We start from the raw sequence: 24,211 nt of genomic DNA, 5'->3' as shown, positions 1-24,211 counted from the left end.
AATAATTAGTTGAAGAAAGGTACAAGGAGAATATCAAAGTACCATGTGCCAATGCAAATCCTCTGAAAAAGAAGGATTCGACCTTCCTCTTATTCCTTTTGCCTGTATCAATTGCCTCTATCTTCAGTATTCATAATTCATATTATTACTATAAAAATTTAGAAGCATAGGCAGGTCTATTCAAATATTCTGTTAGCCCACATATCCAGATTTTAAAATTTGGATAATATTGTCACTAGATTACTAATAATTCGGTATATTATACTTTTTCTTTATTCTGTTTATTTATTTTAAAATTGTAAAACTTTTTATTTAGATAATTTAAAACACACACAGACTAGTATATTGAATCCCCATGTACTCATCACCCAGCCCCAGTAATCACCAATTCATGCTTAAGCCTGCCCAGTCCATGTCCTATCTACTTTCCTTGTTCCCCAAATTCAGACATTGTATTTCATTTATAAATATTTTAGTATATATAACTAAAAGATAAGGACTCTGTTTTAATATAACCACACTACCATTATCATATCATATAATAATAATAATTTCTTAATATTATCAAATATCGACAAAGTATTTAAATGTCCAGTTGTTTCCTACATGCCACAAAACTTTGTTTGAATCAGGATCCAGTTTTACATATTGCAATGGCTGATGTATCTTTTAAGTCTCTTTTGGTCTATAGAGTCCCCTTCTATCTCTGTTTCCTGTCCTGCATTTTGTTTGTTGAAGAACCAAGCTATCTGTCTGGTAGAGTTTCTCAGTCTGGACTGGGCTGATTGTATCTCCATCATGTGATTTGACATGTCCCTCTATCTTCTGTGTTTCCTTTAAGAAGGATTTAGGATCTAGATGATGGTTTAATGTATATTTCTTCTAATTAACCTGGGATCTAAACCATTATAATATTCTGTATATGACATAGAATCCATTGTGAGTTCTAATCAACTAATTGGGGTATAATATTATATTTATAGCTAATATAGTAGTGCTAAAATAAGTTTTAGCCTTAATTATAGAAATGCCCCAACATGAGACCATATCTAGAAAGAGGAGTTCTTCTTTCATAATAAAAAGGAATTATCCTACTGATGGAGGATTTTTATGTGAAATAAGATGAACCGTGGAAATGCTTAAATGGCTTATCTAATCTAAATTATCTTTGTGTTTAAAATAATATTTATAAATAATTTTTAAAGTTTTAAACTAGAACATTATTTTTATTTTTTTAAAGAGGTTTTACTTTCTCCATGATTATAAAACATTTGACTGCATTTTTGCTAAGTTAGGCCTATTCATGTTTCTTCTTAGAATGATTTTATTCACTCGTTCAATGGGTATCTATTGAGTGATCCCTACTTGCCAGGCATTGGGCTAAGTAATGAGGAATACAGAAGTGAACAAGACAGATTTGGTCCTTGTTTTTATGGACCCCCTAGATTATTACCTTGAAAATGTTTTTTTCATAAATTCAGCTGTAATTGATTTAAAGTGAAAAATGAAGGGAAAAAAAGGAAATTTATTGATTCTTGTGAAGTTAAGAGACAGACTGACTTAGAGGCATATATTGGTTCAGAGGCTTAAATAATGCCAAGAGGACTTCATCTCTTTCTCTTCCTCAACTCTTCTTTTCTCTGTAATTGTCTTAGTTTTCAGAAAGGCTCTATTTTGTGGCCTTGGTAGTTCCAGGCTGACATTCTACCAACTTCAAGTTCAGCGGAAAGAGTGCTTTTTTTTCCCTAGTAATTCCAGGAGAAATCTCAGCCTTGGATTTCATATGCTGAGCCTGAGTCAACTGTATTTAGTCAGGGAGAGGCAGGGGAAAATGAGTCAATCCCATCTAGCCAGTCACTGAGAAGAGTGGAAGGAATGGTTTCCTAAAGGAAAATCAATGTATATTTATGAGAAAAGATGTCATTTGATTCTGGGCAGACAAAAAATGATAGATAGATATATGCTATAGTCTATCCTTGAGCTGTTTAGCAGCTGTACTGTGTTAGTTACCTATTGCTGCATAATGAATAACCCTAAACATAGTGGCTTAAACAGCAACAATTATTATCTCTCATTTTCTGTGAGTCAGGAATCCAGGCATGGCTTAACTGGCTCCCCTGTTTCACAGTCTCACAAGGCTGCAAGCAAGGCGTTGACCAGGACTTTAGTTTTATCTGAAGGCTCAACTGGGGAAAGATTTGCTTTCAAGCTCACTGACGTGATGGTTGGCAAGATTCAGTTCATCAGTGTCATTTGCACCTGAGGGCCTCAGTTTTTTCTTGACTATTTACTGGAGGTCTCCTTCAGTTCTTTGTATGTGGCCTCTTCATAGGGCAGCTCACAACTTGGTGGTTTGCTTTAGCAGAGCAAGCAGGAAGGGCCAGAGAGAGTGCAAGCAAGACATAAGTCACAGTTTTTTATAACCTGAGCTCAGAAGTGACATCTCATCACTGTTGCCATATTCTATTTACTAGAAGCAAGCTATTAGGTCCAAACCACATTAAATGGAGAGATTTGCACAAGGGTTTGAATACCAGGAGGCAGAGATCATTGGGAGTCACCTTACAAGCTTCCTTTATTCATATATATGGATACATATTCAACCTACTCTTATACATATGATTCAGAAATATACTACTTTATCATGCAGCTATTTTATAAGTGATTGAAAACAAACCCATCCCCTTTCTAAAAAAAGATAACCTAGACTCTATGGTTATTGCATCCAGCTCCAACTCTCTGGTTTGGAAAACTATACATAAATATATATTTTGATTCTTCTCCCCTCCCCTCCCACTCTTCATATTCCCAGTTTACAATGGCAAAGGGAAAAGAGGGTGGCTGCAATGAAAACAATTTGGAAAAGGGGAGAAAGGAAAACAACACACAGTGATTACCCATTTATAGCTAAAATCCAGCTGGTGAGTGTGAAAGGAAAATAAAAATCTTGAGACCCCAAACTCATTATGTCAAAGGGAAAGGGTAAGCTTGAGAACTGAGTCATGCAAAACTGCCTCCCATTTTGTTCCTAAGTAGGTAGCTGCAAAGATAGAAGAACACATACCTCCCCAGAGGGCTTCCCTTACAATATGCTCACAAGTAAATTCCCTGTAGGCCCCAAGATCTTTACCCTAAAACAGAGTTCTGTTGAGTTTCACCCTAACAATGTAAATTAACAGCTTATCTTCACAGGTATGGGAGAAAGACAAGACTAGAAGTCATCCCTCTGCTCACTGGAGACAATGCATATTTCACTGCTTCTTCTACTCTGTGTTTATCTTATGTAAAAATTCAGATTCACTGCAGGAGGAATACATAGTTGACTATCCCTGTACCTGTTTTCACTTGCAACATGTGGATTCAGTGAGCTCTAATCTAAACCTCACAAGAATGTGACCATACCCTCCCTCCTCTTTCTTTCTCTCTCTCTTTTTTCCTCCCTCCCTCCCTGCCTCCCTCCCTCCCTCCCTCCCTTCCTTCCTTCTTTTTTCCCCTCCTGCCCACTTTTTTTCCCTTTAAATATTGAAGCTCTTCAAACCCTTTTTGGAAAAAGCATGGATCACAGATGTTCCTGTGATTTTGTGTTCCTTTTTCCTGGGCACATCCCCAACCTTGGCAAAATAAACCTATAAATTGATTGAGGCTCGCCTCCAGTCATTTTCTTTGGTTTTACACCAAGAATATCCTGAGAACTCTCTTAGCAACAAAGTAGTTGCTTGGTCAGTTTGTTAACTCTAGTTTGCCTTTCTGGGAAGATCTCTCTGGACACTTGGGAGGATTCGCTTTCTGAGGGCTGTACTTTTTAACAGCCCACTTTTGTTGCAAGGTGGAGTCACAGGATTTCAGTGAGACTAAACAATCACAATTGTTTTTGTTTGCCCAACTTAGAATTTTACAGTTTCCTTAGAGGCTTCTTTGGCTTTTGGTTTATCCGTGTTTCATTAACTCAGAAACCAGAGATCATGTTGAGTCATGATTGTTAAATCTACACCTTGACCTGCTGGTGCTGTTTTCCTACAGTAGACTTATTTGCCCTACCGTCTCCCTGAACCTCAGCTTTTGTGGGACATGATAGCCTATAGTGAAAAAGTTTCTTAATCTGCCTCTTGCCTCCAGGAAGCAGCCCAGTGGATAATTCTTTCCAAAAGAGATCCTTGATGTCTTTGTTAGAAGGAAGTGCCTAGGAGGGAAAGCGTGCAGGTACAAAGGGTGAGGCATTTCTAGTGTCCCAAAGTTACCTTTGTTTCTCTCCTGCCACTCTAACTTTAGGATGGGGTATAAATTTGGCTTTTAATAGTCATCAAAGTTCAAAAGTGTCTAATTCTTACAGGACACTTTATGTCTTGTAAAAATAAGAGCTAATAATAGAGTAATATTGAAGATGAAATGAGATAATATATGTAAAACAAAAATCATAGCTATTGCTATGATTATGATTATAGCTATGTATAGGATTAAATGAGTGTTTTGCAAATGTGCAAACAGAATGTTTAGACTTATGTCAATCTGAGGAGTCTAAATATTGTGATCATATAGAAGAATTAGGTGATGCGAATATCAGGAAATTAATCCTGGAGCTGCCCTGAGTTGAACAGAGTAATAGGTGTATTTTAAAATTCAGCACAGAGGCCAGGCACGATGGCTCACACCTATCATCCCAGCACTTTGGGAGGCCGAGGCGGGTGGATCACAAGGTCAGAAGTTAAGACCAGCCTGACCAACATAGTGAAACCCCGTCTCTACTAAAAATACAAAAAATTAGCCGGGCGTGGTGGCTTGTGCCTGTAGTCCCAGTTACTCAGAAGGCTGAGGCAGGAGAATCACTTGAACCCTGGAGGCAGAGGTTGCAGTGGGCTGAGATCACGCCACTGCACTCCAGCCTGGGTGACAGAGCAAGACTCTTGTCTCAAAAAAAAAAAAAAAAATTCAGCACAGAACATTTCTGATGTGGAATTTGCCATAGTTTTGAAACTATAACAGCAATTACTAGAGTGCCTTTAGTTTTGCTATTATGGCTAGGATGCTTTATTCTGGTTTGGTTCAAGTGTACCAGATTCACAAAAAGGGACATTCCTCCATGTGAGGCTTTAGGGAAATATGGATCTTAAGAAATCTATCTATAATTTTAATAATGTTAGAGGCCTATACAATTGTATTTTTAAATGTTGAATTTTCTTAAACCTGTTTGTTTAGGAAAGTTTGCAGGCAGTTTGACTAGATAGCATGTTGCTATAAAGAAACTAACATACAACTTCCCTTTAAAGTTTTTATATCATTCTACTAGCTTTAAACTGTTTCTAGAAGATGGCATTTTGGATCTTTAAAAAAAAAAATCTCTGAGAGCTCAGACTTCTCGTGAAAATGGTGTTAATTCATACATGGAAGAAAGAGACATACTTTTGGCACCAAAAGATTTAAATATATATATATATAATATATATATATTATATATATAATATAAAATATATATATATTATATAAATATATATATTATATATAATATAAACTATATATTATATAAATATATATATTATATATAATATAAACTATATATTATATATAATATAAAAATATATATTATATATTTATATATAAAATATATATTTATATATAATATATATCTATTACATATATTATATATATATAAGACTCATCTGGACTCAAAAACAAGATAAAGGTCTCTGTGGACCAGAAACAGAACAAAAATACAGCGTGGAGTCTCAGACCTACTTCAGGTCCAGAAGCAGGCAAGGAAAGGCAGTGAGGAAGTTTGCTCCTGCTGGCTAAGGAAACTGAAAGTATTAATACTTGAAGTGAGACAAGGGACTAGATCCAAGTGTCTGTTTGAAATCAGAGCCTGGGGGTCTATGAGGTAGCTCCTTTCTCTCCATCCTGAAAGGAGACCAAAAAAATCTACAGCCACCTGCTACATGGGGCTTCATATGTGTAGTTGTAGGCCTAGGAAATTTGAAGACACCACCTGCAGTCAGCGGCCTGCTCAATTCCAGAGGGCACCATTCACATAGACCCAGAGTTGTGCAGTACACAACCTGCAGTCATATAGCTGTGGCCTTGCAGACAAAGCTCAGCCATTTCACTAAGAGCATTCTTGTTCTAATTAACAACAGCTGACTACTGGCCGGGCGCGGTAGCTCATGCCTGTAATCCCAGCACTTTGGGAGGCCAAGGCGGGTGGATCACGAGGTCAGGAGATCGAGGCCATCCTGGCTAACACGGTGAAACCCTGTCTCTACTAAAAATACAAAAAAATTAGCCGGGTGTGGTGGCGGGCGCCTGTAGTCCCAGCTACTCAGGAGGCTGAGGCGGAAGAGCCCCAGCTTGAACCTGGGAGGCGAAGGTTGCAGTGAGCTGCATATCACGCCATTGCACTCCAGCCCAGGAGACAGTGTGAGACTCCATCTCAAAACAGACAAACAAAAAACAACACCTGACTACTGAGAGCCGTGTTTTTCCTCCAGCCTTCTCAAGTAGAGGTGTTTTTCTTTGATGCGCTGCATATCACTGGATCTGGTTAGATGTCTTCCTTACTCCTGCTGATTCTAGACCACTACAACCTCCTCTTCCCTAAAAAAACTCTAGCTCCTTTGAAACTTGTCATCAGACTACTCCCCTCTTTACAGTCATTCCTCCTACTCCTTGAAGAGGTGAGCAAAAATATTCGTGTCTTTTTCTTCGTCACTAGTTCTGGAATTGTTTTTTAAGTTCTTTTTAAACAGTCTGAAAGATAAGAACTATTTTCATTTTAACATTACCATAGTAACATTCACATTTCCCCAGTCTTTTCCTAACGTCTTTCTACAGTAACAGATCACATTTCTCCAATTATTTTCTAAATATATTTTTCTAGTTGGTTTGTTTTTATCAGGAAATAAAGCCCCACATTGCATTTAATTTGTCTCTTAAGTCTTTTTAAATCTGAAACAACTTCTTATTTATTTACTTACAATTTATTTGTTAAAGGAACCAGGCTATTCTGTTGAATTTCCCACATTCTGTATTTGACTGATTCCATCTTTGTGGTATGATTACATTTATTTATTTTTATTTACTTATTTATGTATTTATTTTTTCAAGACATGCTCTCACTTTATCACCCAGGCTGGAGTGCAGTGGCACAGTCATGGCTCACAGTAGTCTTGACCTCCCAAGCTCAAACGATCCTCCCACTTCAGCCTCCCGAGTAGCTGGGACCACAGGCGTCTGCCACCACACCTAGCTAATTTTTTTTGTTTGTTTTTTGTAGAGACAGGGTCTCACCTTGTTGCCTGGGCTGGTTTCGAACTCTGCCCACCTCAGCCACCCAAAGTGCTGGGAATAAAGGCATAAGCCACCATGCCCAGCCTTGATTACAATTAATATGTTCATTTATCCTGTGTTTCCTCTAGACTGGTTATTGGGTTTAGAGCCTTAGGTGATGCTGTGCACTTCCTGTTGCATCACATTAGGAGGCACATATGTCTGCTTGTCTCTCTTTTAGTGATATTAAGATTTGATCAGCGTGTTCAGGTATTATAAACCTGATTCATCTATCATATAGCTTCCCACTGGGTTTTGTACCTTAATGTTTTTAGCTGCCATTAATGATAGTTGTTTAGACCTATTTTTCATTGGGGGTTGTGAAATAGTAACATTGTAATTCTGTGATTCCTTCCACATTTATTAGCTAGAATTCTCCTATAAAAGACTTTGTTTGCCTCCTCAACCATTAGATTACCCTGTGGGGAATGGTAACAAATGCTGAATTATTTTCCTGTTTGCCAGTTTTCAAGTAATAAGTTGGTTTCCTAGCATGCCCAGTGAATTTCTTTTTTCTTGTCATTGATGTTATCATGATAAACTTGTAGATTTTAACATTTTCTGTGTGTTTCAACCCATCGTGGTTATTCTCTTTAATGCTCAAATTGTCTCATCTTTGGCCAGTTGGCTCCTATGTTCTTTTGACTGATTTCAATAGCTTCCTTGCTTTCTGGTGTGACAAGATGTTTCAGGCTTCTTTTGTACATTTCCCATCTAGACTTGGAATCAACCATTTTTCCATGAGGGCCTTGCTCCTTTTGGAAGGAAATGTTATTTATAGACCACAATCAGATCTGTAAATAATGTGTGTTCATTGCTACTGATTTGATCATTACTTCTAGATAAAATTTTTTTTTCATTTTTCTTCTTACTTGAGTCTACACTGGGAAGAAATGCTTTTGTTTTTGACCGATGAAAATACATCACGAGTTTATGCTGTTTCTAATTTAAATTTAAGATTATAGAGTTTTACTCTTGATTTTTTAAGAGTAACTCTCTCTGACCAGAAAATTTTGGTTCCTAAAAACATTATATCCTAAAATATAGTTTGAAAATAACAATATTAATATTATTCTAATAATATGTTACTGAATACTGTTTAAGATTTCTTGGTTTTTTTTAAATGTGAACAAATCCATATATCTTCATATTCTTCCCTTTCTTAGATAAAAGGTATCATACTATACACGCTGTTCTGCATCTTGCATTTTTTTTTTTGAGATGGGAGTCTCGCTTTGTTGCCCAGCCTGGAGCGCAGTGGCACAATCTCAGCTCACTGCAAGCTCCACCTCCCGGGGTCATGCCATTCTCCTGCCTCAGCCTCCTGAGTAGCTGGGACTACAGGGGCCTGCCATCACGCCCGGCTAATTTTTTGTATTTTTAGTAGAGACAGGGTTTCACCACGTTAGCCAGGATGGTCTCGATCTGACCTTGTGATCTGCCTGCCTTGGCCTCCCAAAGTGCTAGGATGACAGGCGTGAGCCACCACACCTGGCGCATTTTTTCACTTTACTACATCTCATGGACATCTATAGATCTTCCTTATTCCTTTTTATAGCTGTATAATATTCCCCTGTGTGACTATATCATAGTTTATACAACCTGTCCCTTATCAATAGACATTTAGGCTATTTCCAGTCTTTTGCTATTACTAATAGTGCTGTAATGATAGTCTGTGCATATGTTATTTTATAGTTTTGCTTATTTATCTTTGGGATGGAACTCTAGAAATGAGATTGCTGGGTCAATATTTTGGTGGAGATGGGAGTTAGAGAGCAGATAGTAAAAAGACATAACATACCTGTTTATTCTGTTGTAACAAAATACCATAATCTGGGTAGCTTATAAACAACAGAAGTTTATTTCTCACAGTTTTGGAAGCTGGGAGTCCAAGATCAAGGTGCCAGCAGATTTAGTGTCTGGCAAGGGCCTACTTTCTAATTCATATATGGTGCCTTCTTGCTGTGTCCATGCTTGGTGGAATGGGCAAGGCAGCTCTCTGGGTCCTCTTTTATAAGAGCACCGATGCCATTCATAAGGGCTCACAACCTTCCAAAGGCTCCACCTGCTAATACTGTCATATTGGTGATTAGGTTTCAAAATATGAATTTTTAAGACACAAACATTTAGATCATGGCAATGCCTAGTAGGCATAAGTACTTCTTTGAAGTACTTATAAGAAGTTTGATTTACCTTCCTATTTTTCTTTCCATACTTTTCATTGTTCATTAATATTATAATTGTCACATTATATTTAGAAAAATGGTAACATTTTGAGGAGAACTTAAAGCAGTACTAATTTCTAGGTATAATTACTTTTTTCCCCTATATTTTTTCTCTTAACTATACTGCCATTCCCATTCTGTTATTGACCAGAGATAGGTAAATTTAACTTGCTCAACATTTTTCTTAATTTCTTGCAATTTGTTCATCAACTTCAAGATTTTTTTCCAAAACTGCCAAATATTAAAATCCTTGCAAAATAGTCTGTTACAAATTTTATGATAAATCTGACTGTCATAAGCAAATCTCTCTGTTAGTTGCTGCTTGGCTTTTTTAGACACTGTCTTTGTGTTTTTGCATATGGAAATACCTTTCCCCACTCCCTGCAGCTTGGCTTCTTCACCATGCAATTGGTTTGTTTACCAATACCTCCTACCCCACTTTTGATTTTTAAAGCAATTATGTCTCTTCTTTTAGAATGTATATTTTAAAGTAAAATCTAACACCAAAAAGAGATATTCTTACCGTTTTGGGCAGAAATCACATAGAATCTTTCCAACTTCAATATGCCACCCTCCTTTGACTATATCTCAGTGTTGGAATATTTTTTGTATCACTCCATTGCTACATCATTAAGTTTGGCTTGCAAGTTAGAAATCTCAGTAGGTCTTTTTCTTCTTATTTCTAAGAGATTTTCTGTATCTATGCTTTGTCAGTTGGTTTTTTAATATTAGGTATACTATCTTATGCCTAGTTTCTATTAAATTCTTTTTTATATGATTAGGTAATCAGTAGTGCATTTAATTTTTTGTGTTTCAAAATCTTGCTAACTTATCTAAATAAAATTTGGATATGTTATAATGTTTATTGGTATTTTATTTTTCCTTGTTTAGGTTCGTAATGTTCTTAATGATGCAGTGGATTTACTGGAATTCCGTGATAGAGTCATTAAAGCATCTTTGAACTATGCACACTTAGTTGTTTCAACGTCTCTTCAATGTTACGTGTTCTCGTAAGCATCTTGCATTTCTTAAAAATTCAGAGTTTTGTCGGTCTGTGCTGAGGAGTTTATTTTCAGGATTTCACATCAGCGTGGTTTGGTTTAAGCTTAACTTTCTCAAAACCTCAGCTATCCTGAACTACCTCAAACCCGGAAGTGAGAGAAAGTGAACTTAGAGCAGTGAAAATAGATCTAATGAGGTTTGTACATCAACAGTTAATAGACAAGCGAGGCGCAATGGCTCATGCTTGTAACCCCAGCACTTTTGGAGACCAAAGCAGGAGGATTGCTTGAGAGCAGGGGCTTGAGACCAGCATAAGCAACACAGTGAGACCCCATCTCTACAAAAAATTTTTTGAATTAGCTGGGTGTGGAGGTGCGCACCTGTGGTCCTAGCTTCTCAGGAGGCTGGTACTAGAGGATTGCTTGAGCCCAGGAGGTCTAGGGTGCAGTGAGCTGTGATCCTACCACTGCACTCCAGCCTGGACAACAGAGTGAGACCCTGTCTCAAATAATAAATAATGGCTTTATTTAACAGTTGGCTTACAAAATTCTTGAAAATTTAATAACTAGTACAGGCTGGCTCTAGCATACTACCAGTTGATTCCTCAACTATCCAGAAAACTCACATAACCACTATAATACTTTCAAGAGTTAGAAATAATTAAGGATTTTTAAAAAATTTTGTCCTTATATTTATAACATTATGTATAGTTTAGTCATTGAATATAAAATTGAGGATGGAGACTCTATGTGTCTCATTCACCACTGTATGCCTAGCACCTAGCACAGTGCCCAACGTGTGGGTACTTAGTAAATACTTTTGAATGAATAAATGAATTAAAATATGTAAAGTATAGCATCATCTTGGTATCCAAGTCTAGTAGTACACAACACAAAGGTATTTAACTTAAATAACAACTGCTACAACTATATATTTAAAAATTCCCACTCATTATGTGTAAACCTGCTACTAATCAGAATCTGCAATTTGGGACAAATAGCCAAATCTGGAATAATGAAATAGAAGAAACAGAGGCGAGTGGATAAAGAAATAGGCAATTTAATTTTATGTGAGTTTTTTTTTTTTCCCTTACATGAGAGCAAAAGAGGAACAGTAAGAATTTGGGAAGATTCAAAAAAGATACTAAGTTAAGCAGTTAAGATGTGAGGAAGGGATTATAGAATGTGAGAAAATCATACAATCACTTTAATGCAGATAGATGTTTGAATAATTAATTTTCATGGGGCAGGGGAAAACAGAGATCTTTTCAGTTCAGTGTTTGTTTGAAGAAAGATAAGGCTCTTAACTTCCCCATAATAACTTCCCCATTATTCTACTAGTTATAGTGGCAAGGACATAATGTTTGAATCTGTAGGATTAGTATCATTAGGTGTTACATGTATTAGAGAAGTTGCCTTAAAAATACCCAAAGTTTAGCAGCTGTTAATTTTTTTGGTCACTCTACTTTTCCCTTACAAGTTAATGTGTGGCAAATGTAAGGTTGCTTTTCTTCTTTTGTGTTTGAACCTTGCCTCCTCTTTTTGATGTCAAGACACTTATTAAGGTACAAAATATTAATACCAGGATGCAGCAGTGGTAATGAAATGCAAGGATGCAGTAGTGGGAATGAATCACCACCAAAACATATTTCATAAAGTTTTAAAAATCTACTAGCATTTTAGATAATAATGACTATCACTTATTGAGCAACTGTTATACTTTCATGTTTATTATTATTCTCATTTGAAAGCTGAAGCTAAAGGACATAGAGAATGATTAGATAACTTACCTTACATCAGATTATTGACTTTGTTACTAAAGGAAAGCAGGGATTTGAATACAAGTTCTTAATAACTGTTGGCTCTTTTTTAGTAATAAAAATATAATTTTAAAAACAGACATGCAAGTAATTTACTGGTTTATATGAAAAGAAGTTCCAGAAAAAGAAAACAATATATAAGCATTCTACATTAAATTTTCATTTGATTTTTCAGATAATTATATTGAAAATATTATTGTTCTATTCAGCATTTATAGCTTAGGGAGTTTATGTTTCCATGGCATTTATATATCTCTCAGTTGTCAGAAATCTCAGATACTTTTAAGGGGATATTAAACCCTCACATAATCACTACATTTCTTACCAACTCTCTTGACAAAGAACGAAGGTTAGTTAATAAAGTATTTTGTGATATTTTTTCTAAAGTACAAAAGCATATATCTTTATCATATCTATGAACCCCAGACTAATTAATAATTACTAAATCAGTAATTAGTAATCACTAATTATTAGCAGTAATTTATTTTGCTTTGTCCATGTATTTACTTACTGAAATGATTATCAGATTCTTTGCATTAGCCAAGATTAGTTGCCTACCAGTTTGCTTACTCACTGCTTCCTTCCCCTTCCCTCCTTCATCTTCTGGATTTGAACATGGGATTTAATCTGAGGTAGAGAATTGGCTTTATGAAAATTACTGAGAGAAATTCAGAATATATAGAAGTAATAAAACTTATTTTAAACTGTGGAACAATTTTTATTATTTAAGGATGGGTTTTTCTGTTTGTAAATATTCTCTTTACCCACCCCGATCTTTGATTCATGTTACCGTATAAAAACAAAATGATCTGTTTGTTCATTTATTAATCCATTTATTCAATAAGCATGTTCATGGCTTACATTTATATAGTATTTTAGAGTTTACAGAATGCTTCACAGAAATCTTTTCATTTCAACCCAACAATAGCATTGGGAGGCCTGCAGGAAAAATAATCATGTTCATCATATTACTGTTATTACAGTTTCTGTTTTTCTGGTACCTGCTTTATAACAGGTCTTTTGCCAGACACAATGTAAGTCATCATTATCCCTATTTTACAAATAAGGAAGCTAATGCTTAGCAGGTTAAGCTTGTTAAGATCAAGTGGGCAGGCACAGTGGCTCATGCCCGTAATCCCAGCACTTTGGGAGGCGGAGGCGAGTGGATCATGAGGTCAGGAGATCTAGACCATCCTGGCTAACACGGTGAAACCCTGCCTCTACTAAAAATACAAAAAATTAGCCAGGCGTGGTGGCGGGCGCCTGTAGTCCCAGCTACTCGGGAGGCTGAGGCAGGAGAATGGCGTGAACCTGGGAAGAGGAGCTTGCAGTGAGCCGAGATTGTGCCACTGCACTCCAGCCTGGGCGACAGAGCGAGACTCCATCTCAAAAAAAAAAAAAAAGAAAAAAAGAAAAAATCAAGTGGCTGACAGGTGGTGAAACCATATTTCTAATCCAGATATGTCTAACAAAAAGCTATCATCTCTTCATTATGCCATGCTGCTACTGTTTTTAAAATGAGAATCATTAGATGACTTGCCCAAACTCACAGAGCCAATACATGGCAGAACTCAAACTTAGAATTCCTCAGTTCGCATGTTGTAATACCTACAGTAAACATTTATTGGATTCCTATTATGTGCTAATTGCTGGGAATACAGAGTCTCTGCTTTTTAGTTGGGGATACAGACATATAAGTGAATAATTTCAGAACAATGCACCAAGTGCTGTAATAAAAGTATGTATATAATTGCTATGAAACTGCAGTAACTTTATTTAAAATGAATACCAATCTACTTATTTAAAAGTATTTGGTATTTTAAATGTTAATAAATATCCATTTTACTTGTCTTTTAGCACAAAGAACTGGAACACACCAATTATATTTGATCTCAAAGAAGGAACTGTTAGTTTGATTCTGCAGGCAGAAAGGTAATTTATTATGTTTAACTATTGGATCTGGGGTTAAAATAAATAGCATTAAAGCACTCTTTAATAAAAACATCCAATTAAAAGAATGGTATACTAGTCATTTAGAACCAATCTGTTTCTATTTTACATTTTAGAAGAAAAAGAAAAGAATAAATAAGTTATTTAAATCAGTGATTCTGAAACATTTTAGTCTCTGAATTTCTTAACAGTCTTAGAAAATTATTAAGGGTTATATGTGGATTAAATATATCAGCATTTACGATATTAGAAATTAAAACAAATTTTAAAGCTATTTATTTTAAGTGATGAGAATAAACTCATTACAAGTAAACATCAGAGTAATGACATGAGAGAATGAGAGCAACACAGGTAAATAACTATTAAAGAGTTTTTACCTCATAGTCCTCCTATTTTCTATTCTGTTCTTTTCTGCTTTGTTTTAAATATTGGTTGAAACTCTTTGGTTTCATGGGCCTACTGGTCTGTGACCTGAAGTTTGAAAACTAGTTTTCTCTACTAAGACATTCAGTGTATACAGGACTAAGAAATGCCAGGCAATTAACTGGAGTAAATTAGGAATAGCTATTACTCAAGAACCTACACTTTTCCATGAAAACTGTCAATTAGTCTCTTGAGTACAGTGATAGCCTACTGAATCAGAGGAGGACTTAGACAGCTACAACCCAATAAAACTTGTTAAAAATTATGAAAATATAATTGACAGTTACCTAAAATATCTACCCATAAAATATTTGCACCAAAACCATGTGCTTTATTCCTCATTCCTCATCATGTAGGCAACTCTTAATAGTGTTTATTATCAGGTTTTCTAGCCCACAGCTTTTTATAAATAGAAAACCAGAAGAAGAATGGTACTGGTGGGCTGTTAGAGACTGGCACAATGACAGGAAGGAAAGTAGCTGCCTGGCAAGGGAACATGGAGAAAACTAAAAGCACAGAACTGTGTAGCTGAGTAGTATAATGATTCTGTGCACCAACAGATTCTTATGAGTATCAAAGTTATCAGTTAAATAGTTATTGAAAAATGTGATCACCATATTGATGACCTTGAGTGACCAAGAAAATGTTATATCAAATTTTATGTTATCTATTTAATGAAATTGAAATGTATCAATTATTTAGTTACATCATAAATTTTTAAAAATAAGTCATTTTTGTCATTTAAAAGGTAAGATACCAGCTATCTAAAAAATCATGTTTCTGAAATGCTTTTTACTTTAACAGTTCGAAATAAATTCATTTATACATTATTTATAAATGTATTTATTGAATATACTCTTAATAAAGACATATATTAATGGCATAAATAGCCAAAAAATTTAGTTACTGCCTATCATTGGTCTTATTTATGTATATAGAGATGTTTGCCCCTTCAAACAGGGTGTTTGCTCACAAATAGGTTAAAAGCCATAGTGTCTTATTGGAAAAGAAAATGCTTTTAGACTGAGACAAAGGAATATATACTAATATATGTCACTTTGTCAAGTTTAGTAAATATTGTTTTCATAAACCAATATGTATGACCATACGCTAGTATGTAAGGGCCAAACCCTTCAATTAAATAAACTACCTACCAACCCTCAAGTATTAATTTAATTGAAGTGTATGTGGTTGGTGTTAATTAGATACTAATTTTTCATTGGTTTTGGCATTTATTTCCTTTTTGTTTCCATAGCAAAAAAAGAACATTTAGCAATTCCTAAATCAAGAACCAGTTCTGAATCAAGGATATTTAAAACATTAAACATAAGATTTTGAAAAGTAATAATGTCTTCAGCGTGAAGGAAACAGGCACACCAATATAGCCATAGTATGTGTGTAAATCAATACAACTTTTCAAAGGGCAATAAAACAAGATATATTTAAAAATTTTAAATGTATGGTCTTTAATCCAGTAATTGCACTTATAGAAGCTGTACTAAGGAAATAAGTAGGGCAGACATATGGAGATATATATACACTGTAGACATTATTTAAAACAGTGAATAATTTGAAACATGTTTATCAGGAATGAGTGAGTTAGTAAAGTTCTGGAAGTTCATACTTTGCCATAGTTATCTCTATGGAGGTAGGATCTCAAGAGGTCTTTTGTTTTCTCTGTATTGCTTGAATTATTTTGTACAATATTCATAAATTTTCAAAGGAAAAATATAACAGCCATAAAATATTTATGTTTTGAGTTAATAAAAAATTAACTACAGAGAGCCCTGTGCCTTAAATATGGTTGTCAGCATAGCAGATGAATCTGACCCTGTGGCAAAAAAATAGGTGTTTTTAGATATGAATACATACTGATAGTCACCATATGATTTTAAAGTCACAACTGCCTTATTTTAATAAATGCTTGCCCTAATGTTAATTTTTTTAGTCATTTTCACTGCTTTAGGCTTTAACCACTAGTTAATCTTTAATTATTTTTAGCATAATCTTTAGTTATAAAATATATATTAAGACTGTTTCATGAAACAAATAGCACCCAGCATTAAAATGACTGTATTGTAAATTATACGATTTTTTTGATTGCCTTTGTATAGAATATTCTTTAGGAAAGGAAATGAATTGTGGGTATAATGTAAAAGAAGTCAGAATTTTAGTGTATAGGGTGGTGATTATGGACATTTTCATTTTTCTTCTCCTACTTCATCATAAAACAAAAACCCAGAAAACAAACCAAAACAACCAATGCTGGCTTTCAGTGTTTGAAATGTTTTATTCCTTATATATCTACACATTTATATTAATTGTAAGATTTAGATTTTTTTTCCCAAGGATAAACTATTCTGTAATATGAAAACAAAAATAAAGTATACTCCTATTTGAGAATCTATTTCTATTCTTTATTTTTTAGACATTTTCTTCTTGTAGATGGTAGTAGTATCTATTTATATTCATATGAAGGGCGCTTTATTTCATCTCCAAAATTTCCTGGAATGAGAACAGATATTCTGAACGCACAGACTGTGTCTTTGAGTAATGATACCATAGCAATAAGAGACAAAGCTGATGAAAAAAGTAAGTATATTTTTATAATTTTTCCTGTCAAATATGAAATTTGTTAACACTATAAAATTTTCACAAATTAACTTACATTTTCTTATCTACCAGTACATCAGCTTTATAGAAAAAGAATTACGAGCTTTCTATTTTGTTTTCAAAACATGAGTTAATTAAGCAGCTGAAGTTGTCATACTATATCCAGTTAATAGAACAAACAGATATTGTCACAACATCAAAGATCAGTAATCAGGAAAAAAATCTTTATATATTCAGTAGCTGTTGGTAGAGAGTTTGAACTTAATGTTGTGGTCCTAAAACTGTATATTACGGCTTAAGTTTTTTATCTTTTTAAATATTCCCTTTTTCTTCATTTGGTAACATAGTAAATATTGCACTTCATTGAACTATTTAATTTGTTTATATTTTTAAATTCATATTTTAAGTTAATTGAAAGAAAGGTATGAATAACTTAAATTTTCTGTTTAAAAATCTAGGCCACATTAGTAGTTATAAATAAATATAAGTATGTCAGGTGTTTTGGGTTACATAGTACAATGAAACCATTTTATTAGGGCATATATGTATCACAGATTCACTCATCCAGCAAGTATTATTGAGTGCTTACTATGTGGCAACTACTTGTCTAGAAGTTCAGGATACAATGGTGAACAAAATTAGCAAATAAAAATTAAAATTTAATAAATATATAATAAATTGTCAGGTAATGATACATGCTATGAAGAAAACTAGTGCAGGGTGAGAGAATAAAGCGTTGTGAAGGTGGGGCAGGGGAATGACAGACAATCAAGTGCAAGGATTCTGAGGTGAGAGTAACTGGCATGTTAAAGGAACTGCCAGAAGGCCATGTGACTGGGTCAAAATGAGCTAGGTAGAGAGTGGGAGGAGAGGACAACGTGGAGATAGGCAGGAACCAGATCATGTAAAGACTTGGCCATGGTGAAGATGTGGGCATGGAGGAAAGAGAGAAGGCAAGCATATTATTGTAGGTTTTTATCCTGAGTAAATGAGATGGAAGACAGAGAAGGAGGTCATTTGGAGGGGGTCGGTCTGCAAACCAAGAGTTGATTTTGGTCCTGGTATGTTTAAATCTTTCTTAGACAGCCAAGCAGGGATGAGAGTGAACAATAGGATAAACAAGTCCAAGGCTCGGGAGAGAGGTTGGGACTAGAGATATAAATTTGGTGGTCATTGGTATACTGCTAGCGCTTAAAGCCATAACACTGAATGAAATCAGTGGGAAGTAAGTGTACACAAAGAAGAGGACCAAACACAACACATCAGTAATTAGGGATGAATAAAAGGAAGAGGAGCCGTGAGGTAAGAGGAAAGTTAAGAGTGAGTGATCCCAAAAACCTAGTGAAAAATATTAAATATTAAATAACTGTTTCTCTCTGTTAATATATATCATGAAACACTGTTACCAAAAAATCTGACTTGAATGTTAATTTTGTTAGTTCACACCACAGAAGACCTAATTCATGAACTAGAAACTGTCCTAATTTTTAATTTTCAGTACTTCAGATAATAGCACCTCTTATACTGGCAGGAAATATAACTCTCCTAAATAGAGCTTTTCTATCTCTTCATTTAGGCCTTCTCTGAGAGAAGACTTTTGGTAATTTTTTTTTAAAGGACTTCCTTTTTGGCTAAAAAAGAGGAAAACAGAATGGAATAATATAGTATCCAGATGGCAGACAGAATTAAGATAACTATAAATTGTGAAAATAATAGTAATTTGGAAGCCAGATTTTTGTTTTCAATAAACTTAAGATTGAAAGTCCCTGTGATCACTATGAGTTGTCTATGCTTTCCTTATTCAACACCACATATTTTAGATAAAAGCTTTAATAAAGTACAGTCATTCCCTGCATAATAACATTTCAGTCAACAACAGACTGCATATACCATAAGACTATAATGGAGCTAAAAAACTCTTATCACCGAGTAATGTCATAGCCATTGTAATGTCATAGTGCATTACCTTTTTCTATGTTTAGACGTGGTTAGGTACACAAATACCATTGTGTTACAATTGTCCATAATATTCAGTACAGTAACTTGCTGTGTAGGTTTGTAGCCTAGTAGCAATAGGCTATATCATATAGCCTAAGTGTATAGTAAGTTATATTGTCTAGGTTTGTAGACGTACCCTCCATGATGTCCACACAATGATAAATTGCCTAACGGCACATTTCAAAGAGCATATCGCCATCATTGAGCAAGGCATGGCAGTATATGTGTTCCCAACTGAACACATTCTGAAATTTTCTGAAATTTTTTGTAGTTAATTCACATCTGGAACATATTTCATTATTCTTTAATCCATTGATAATTGATAGAATTTTAAAGCTAGAAAGAATTATTAACATTTACAGAAATATGAATTTATATGCCAATAAATTATCTGTTTTACTTATGTAAGTTTTTGTTAAACAAGATAATTATGTAACTCTGTTTTGCTGTAAATATAAACTTAAAAGACTAAAATAAAATTATCGTAGAACTTAAAATGAGGGGAAAATATTTTGTATGTTCCTTTTTTAAAAAAATTAGCATTTATTGATGGCTAAATAGAGGTAAATGCTAACAATAGGAAACACAACTGAAGTACCCAACGTATTTAACTCTTAGAAGGGTGCCATCTGTATTTGATATCACTGGTTCCTTCCTAATTTGGGAGCTTCTTTATTTTTGTGTCAAGTGTAGTACTCTGTATTATAATAGGTGCTCCATAAATAGATCTTGGGTGGCTTTGAGTACCCCTTTTGGTGATTGATTAAGTACTAGAGCTGCTATTTTTGCCTTCCTTCTTCTCCCTATTCACTTTGCACAGATACGCTATGATATTAGTGTGGTGATTATTTGAAACAAATGTCTGGAAGTTGGGGAGTAGTTACTCATGTTTCGAAGCAACTATTTCAACTCACAGCTCCTTAGTTGTTCATTCTGCCAGTTTCTATTACATGTTAACACTGAAAAACAGGACCAGCCTCCCATAGATCAGATGCACTTACAGTTGTGGAAAAAGTAGATGAGTTCATCCACATATCCCCAGCTTTTTATATATATAGTCAGAAAAAGGATGGAAGGCTGCTATTGTTTAAAAAGTTTATTAGTTTGCATAGCTATGAAAATAATAGGATTTAGCCAAACCCAAAGCATTTTTTAAATGAAAGACAAAAATTTTACATTTTTGTTTTCCTACTTAATTAAAAATTCTATTATAGTATTTTTTTATTTTTATTTTTCATAATTGGCAACCTTAGAAGATAACTAAATGTTGCAACATGATTTTTCTTGGTGAATATAGTGGTGACCTCCAACTTAAAATCCTATGATTTACTAAAAGCTAATAATGTATTAAAAGTGCAATCCTCTGGAATTAAATTTAATGTTATACACATTGTAGCATTTTTATAATCTATATATGTTGTCCAATTTTTTTTTGCTGAGTACTCAATGCCACTTCTCTCTTATGCCATTTCTATCTTTTCATTTCTTGTAATCCTATTCATATGCTGTCATATAAAATTACTCTATTTATTAATCTTGGGCTGGAGTAATTTGAGAATTACTTAAAGAGAATCATCAAAATAATCTTCTTGTTTTTTTTCTTTCCCAACAATCTTTTCAAAAGAGTAAACAGCAGCTACCAATACCACTGTTACGATTGAGACTAAGAGTAGCCTTGGTGAAACAGAGAAAGGGGCAGAGGCAGCATTTGTGCCAGGCTTCTTCAATAGAATATCTCCTGCAATTTTTACAACTTCACCTACTTCACAACATCAGGGAAAGGTTGAGGCTGGAAATAGAGAACTATGAATTATCATTATTTAAATAGTGATTGATGCTGTATAATTAAATGATACCGGGGAAAGTATTTATAGTAAAAAGGCAGCAAAGAACAAAACCTTAAGATCAAGGGTTGTCAGATAAGGAGGAGCTAGCAAAGAAGAATGAGGAATGGTCCAAAATAGAAGAGAACTGGGAGAAAACAATGTTATGTGTAGCCCACATAAGAGTTTCAAGACAGAGAGGATAGTTAGAAGCAACAGTGCTGCTGGGAGGTCAAGACTAAAAATAGACTCTTAGAGTGAGGACTAAAAATAGTCTTTGATTTGGCAACATATGGGTCATTGGTGACCCAGGCAAAGCCTTTCTATCAATGTAGTAAGGTTGAATAGCAAATTGTCATAGGTTGAAGAATGGGTAGGAGTTGTAAAAACTGGAATAACTGTTGTTTCACAAAGTTTAGGGTTAAAAAAAGGCAAAGAATTGTAATAGTGATTTTTTTTTTTTTTTTAGTGAGGATGATAGCAGAGTTGTTTATATGCTGAGAATGAACCAGAGTAAAGGTGCAGGAGAAAGTGGGGATTGTTGACAGAATAATATCTCAGAGAAAGCCAGGCAGATAGAATAACAATATACAGGTAAAGAATGTGGTAGGGATGGAGAAGTATGAGCAATAGACACTCCTTTGGCTGAAATTAGAATGTATGTGGTGAGGACCAGAACTATTATAAGTAAGTTTGGAGATAAATCTGAGGGAAATTGAGCTGTTACATCAAAAGTTACCAAAAGTTTATTTTTATATAGTGAAATTTTAAAATACTTACATGATCTTAATGAATACTTTATATCTATTTAGTGGCTTCCAGGCAGTTTTTTTTAGGATTGAAATTTATTTTTATTTGATTGTGATAGAAATAGTTAACATGAGATCTACCTTTTTAACAGATTTTTCAGGGTACAGTTCAATAGTGTTAACAGCATACAATACAATATAGGTACAATGTTAGACAGCAGATACCTGGAACTTAATTCATCTTGTGTTACTGAAATTTTATGCCCTTGATTAGCAACTCCCCATTTCCCCCTCCCTGCTGCCTCTGGCAACCGGATCTGCTTTTTGTTCCAATAAATTTGACTATTTTAGTATACCTCATATAGGTGGAATCATGCAATATTTGTTCTTCTGTGACTAGCTTTTCAGTGAGCATAATGTCGGTCAGGTTCATCCATGCTGTTACATGTTGCAGGATTTCCTTTTTTCTTTGAAGACTAATAATAATCCATTGTACATATACACCCCATTTTCTTTACCTGTTCATCTGTCAATGGATATTTAGGTTGTTTCTACATCTTGATTATTGTGATCAGTGCTGCAATGAACATGGGAATGCAAATATCTCTTCAAGATCCTGATTTCAGTTCTTTCAGATAAACACTCAGATGTGGGATTGCTGGGTAGTTCTATTTTTAACTTTTTTTTTTTGAGATGGGGTCTCACTCTTTCGTCCAGGCTAGAGTGCACTGGTGCTCCACTGCAGCCTCAACATCGTGGGCTCAAGTGATCCTCCTGCCTCAGCCTCCAAGTATCTGGGCTACAGGCAGGCAGGCACCTCTATGCCCAGTTAATTTTTGTATTTTTAGTAGAGACAATGGCTCACTATGTTGCCCGCGCTGGTCTCAAACTCCTGAGTTTAAGCGATCCTCCCACTTCAGCTTCCCAAAGTGCTGGGATTACAGGCATGAGCCACCATGCCCAGCCTATTCTAATTTTTTGAGGAACCTTCGTAATATATTTCACAGTGGCTGTACTATTTTGCATTCTCACTAGAAGTGGGCAAGTTTTCCAGTTTCTTCACATCCTCACCAACATGTTGTCTTCTTAAAGCAGTAGCCTAACAGGTTTGAGGTGGTATCTCATTATGGTTTGATTTGCATTTCCTTGATGATTAATTACATTGAGCATCTTTTCATTTACCTGTTGACCCAAACATATGTTCTGTCTGTCTTAAAATCAAGTCTTGATTATCTTTGGAAAATATTTAATCTTGAAATATCTGCCCCATTTTATTACAGGAGCTGATCTCCCCAACTATCAGTTAGATAAATCATTGCTAAGCAGCCCCTAAAAAGAAAAACACTTTAGAAGTAATGCTAAAATAATCATCTACTTTAAAAAATTATTTTACAGACTGCACCTTATTTGCGTGTATGCCTTTTCCTCCACTAACTCTAAAAATTAGGGGGCTTACTGGAGATACGGAGAGGATAGTTCTGAAAGCCTCCCTCAAGAGTTTAGGGAAATTCTCAGACTGGGAGCTTAGCTTAGCTCCCAAAGCAAGTGTTTGTGACAAATATAGCTTCTTCAAGACTTCTCCGTAGTTCTCTGGTATTCTGGAACTTTGAGTTGAATATTTTACAATAAGGCCACAAATTTGTAACACCGTATTGATGACTTATGGAGAATCTCACTTGTTAGTAATTAATCTTTTTCTACTCCAACTGAATGTACTGCAATTCAATTCAGACACTGATTACTCAGAGTTAGTGCGATGCCAAAAGTTGGCTGGACATGGTGGCTTACGCCTGCAATCCCAGCATTTTGGGAGGCCAAGATGGGTGGGTCACTTGAGCTCAGGAGTTTGAGACTAGCCTGTGCAACATGGTGAAACCACATTTCTACAAAATATACAAAACTTAGGCAGGCATAGTGGCACGCCCCTGTACTCCCAGCTACTTGGGAGGCTGAGGTGGGAAGATAGCTTGAGCCCTTTTGAGGCAGAGGTTGCAGTGAGCTGAGATCACGCCACTGCACCACAGCCTGGGCATCAGAGCAGGACCCTGTCTCCAAAAAAGAAAAAAAAAGTTAAGGACAAAGGCCTGCCAAGACTGACCTCACTTCAGATGCCAGCACTAGTTTTGTGGGGGTGGGGGTTCCCAAGGGCACTTGCATTTCTGACCAACTGGCTAAAAATTTGGGGACCCCATCAGCCCCTCAAGTTCAATAATTTGTTAGAATGACTCAGAACTCAGGAAAGCACTATATTTATGATTACAATTTTATTAAAAAGGGTAGACCTTGGGTGAG

At 35.2% G+C, this 24,211-nt stretch overlaps 1 protein-coding gene across 6 annotated transcripts in view; it reads left to right on the top strand.

Annotated features, from left to right (window-relative positions):
• IFT80 (intraflagellar transport 80) overlaps positions 1 to 24,211 on the top strand; it is a 146,980-nt gene that overhangs the window by 85,742 nt on the left and 37,027 nt on the right. For all 6 annotated transcript variants that reach the window (XM_063805243.1, XM_054680288.2, XM_054680287.2 and 3 more), the window contains 3 exon segments: positions 10,434 to 10,552; positions 14,221 to 14,295; positions 17,165 to 17,328. In XM_063805243.1, coding sequence (XP_063661313.1) covers positions 10,434 to 10,552; positions 14,221 to 14,295; positions 17,165 to 17,328 — 358 coding nt within the window.

Source organism: Pan troglodytes, chromosome 2 (assembly GCF_028858775.2).
Source record: "Pan troglodytes isolate AG18354 chromosome 2, NHGRI_mPanTro3-v2.0_pri, whole genome shotgun sequence".
NCBI classification, from domain to species: Eukaryota; Metazoa; Chordata; class Mammalia; order Primates; family Hominidae; genus Pan; species Pan troglodytes.
This window is presented reverse-complemented; position numbering and strand designations above follow the sequence as displayed.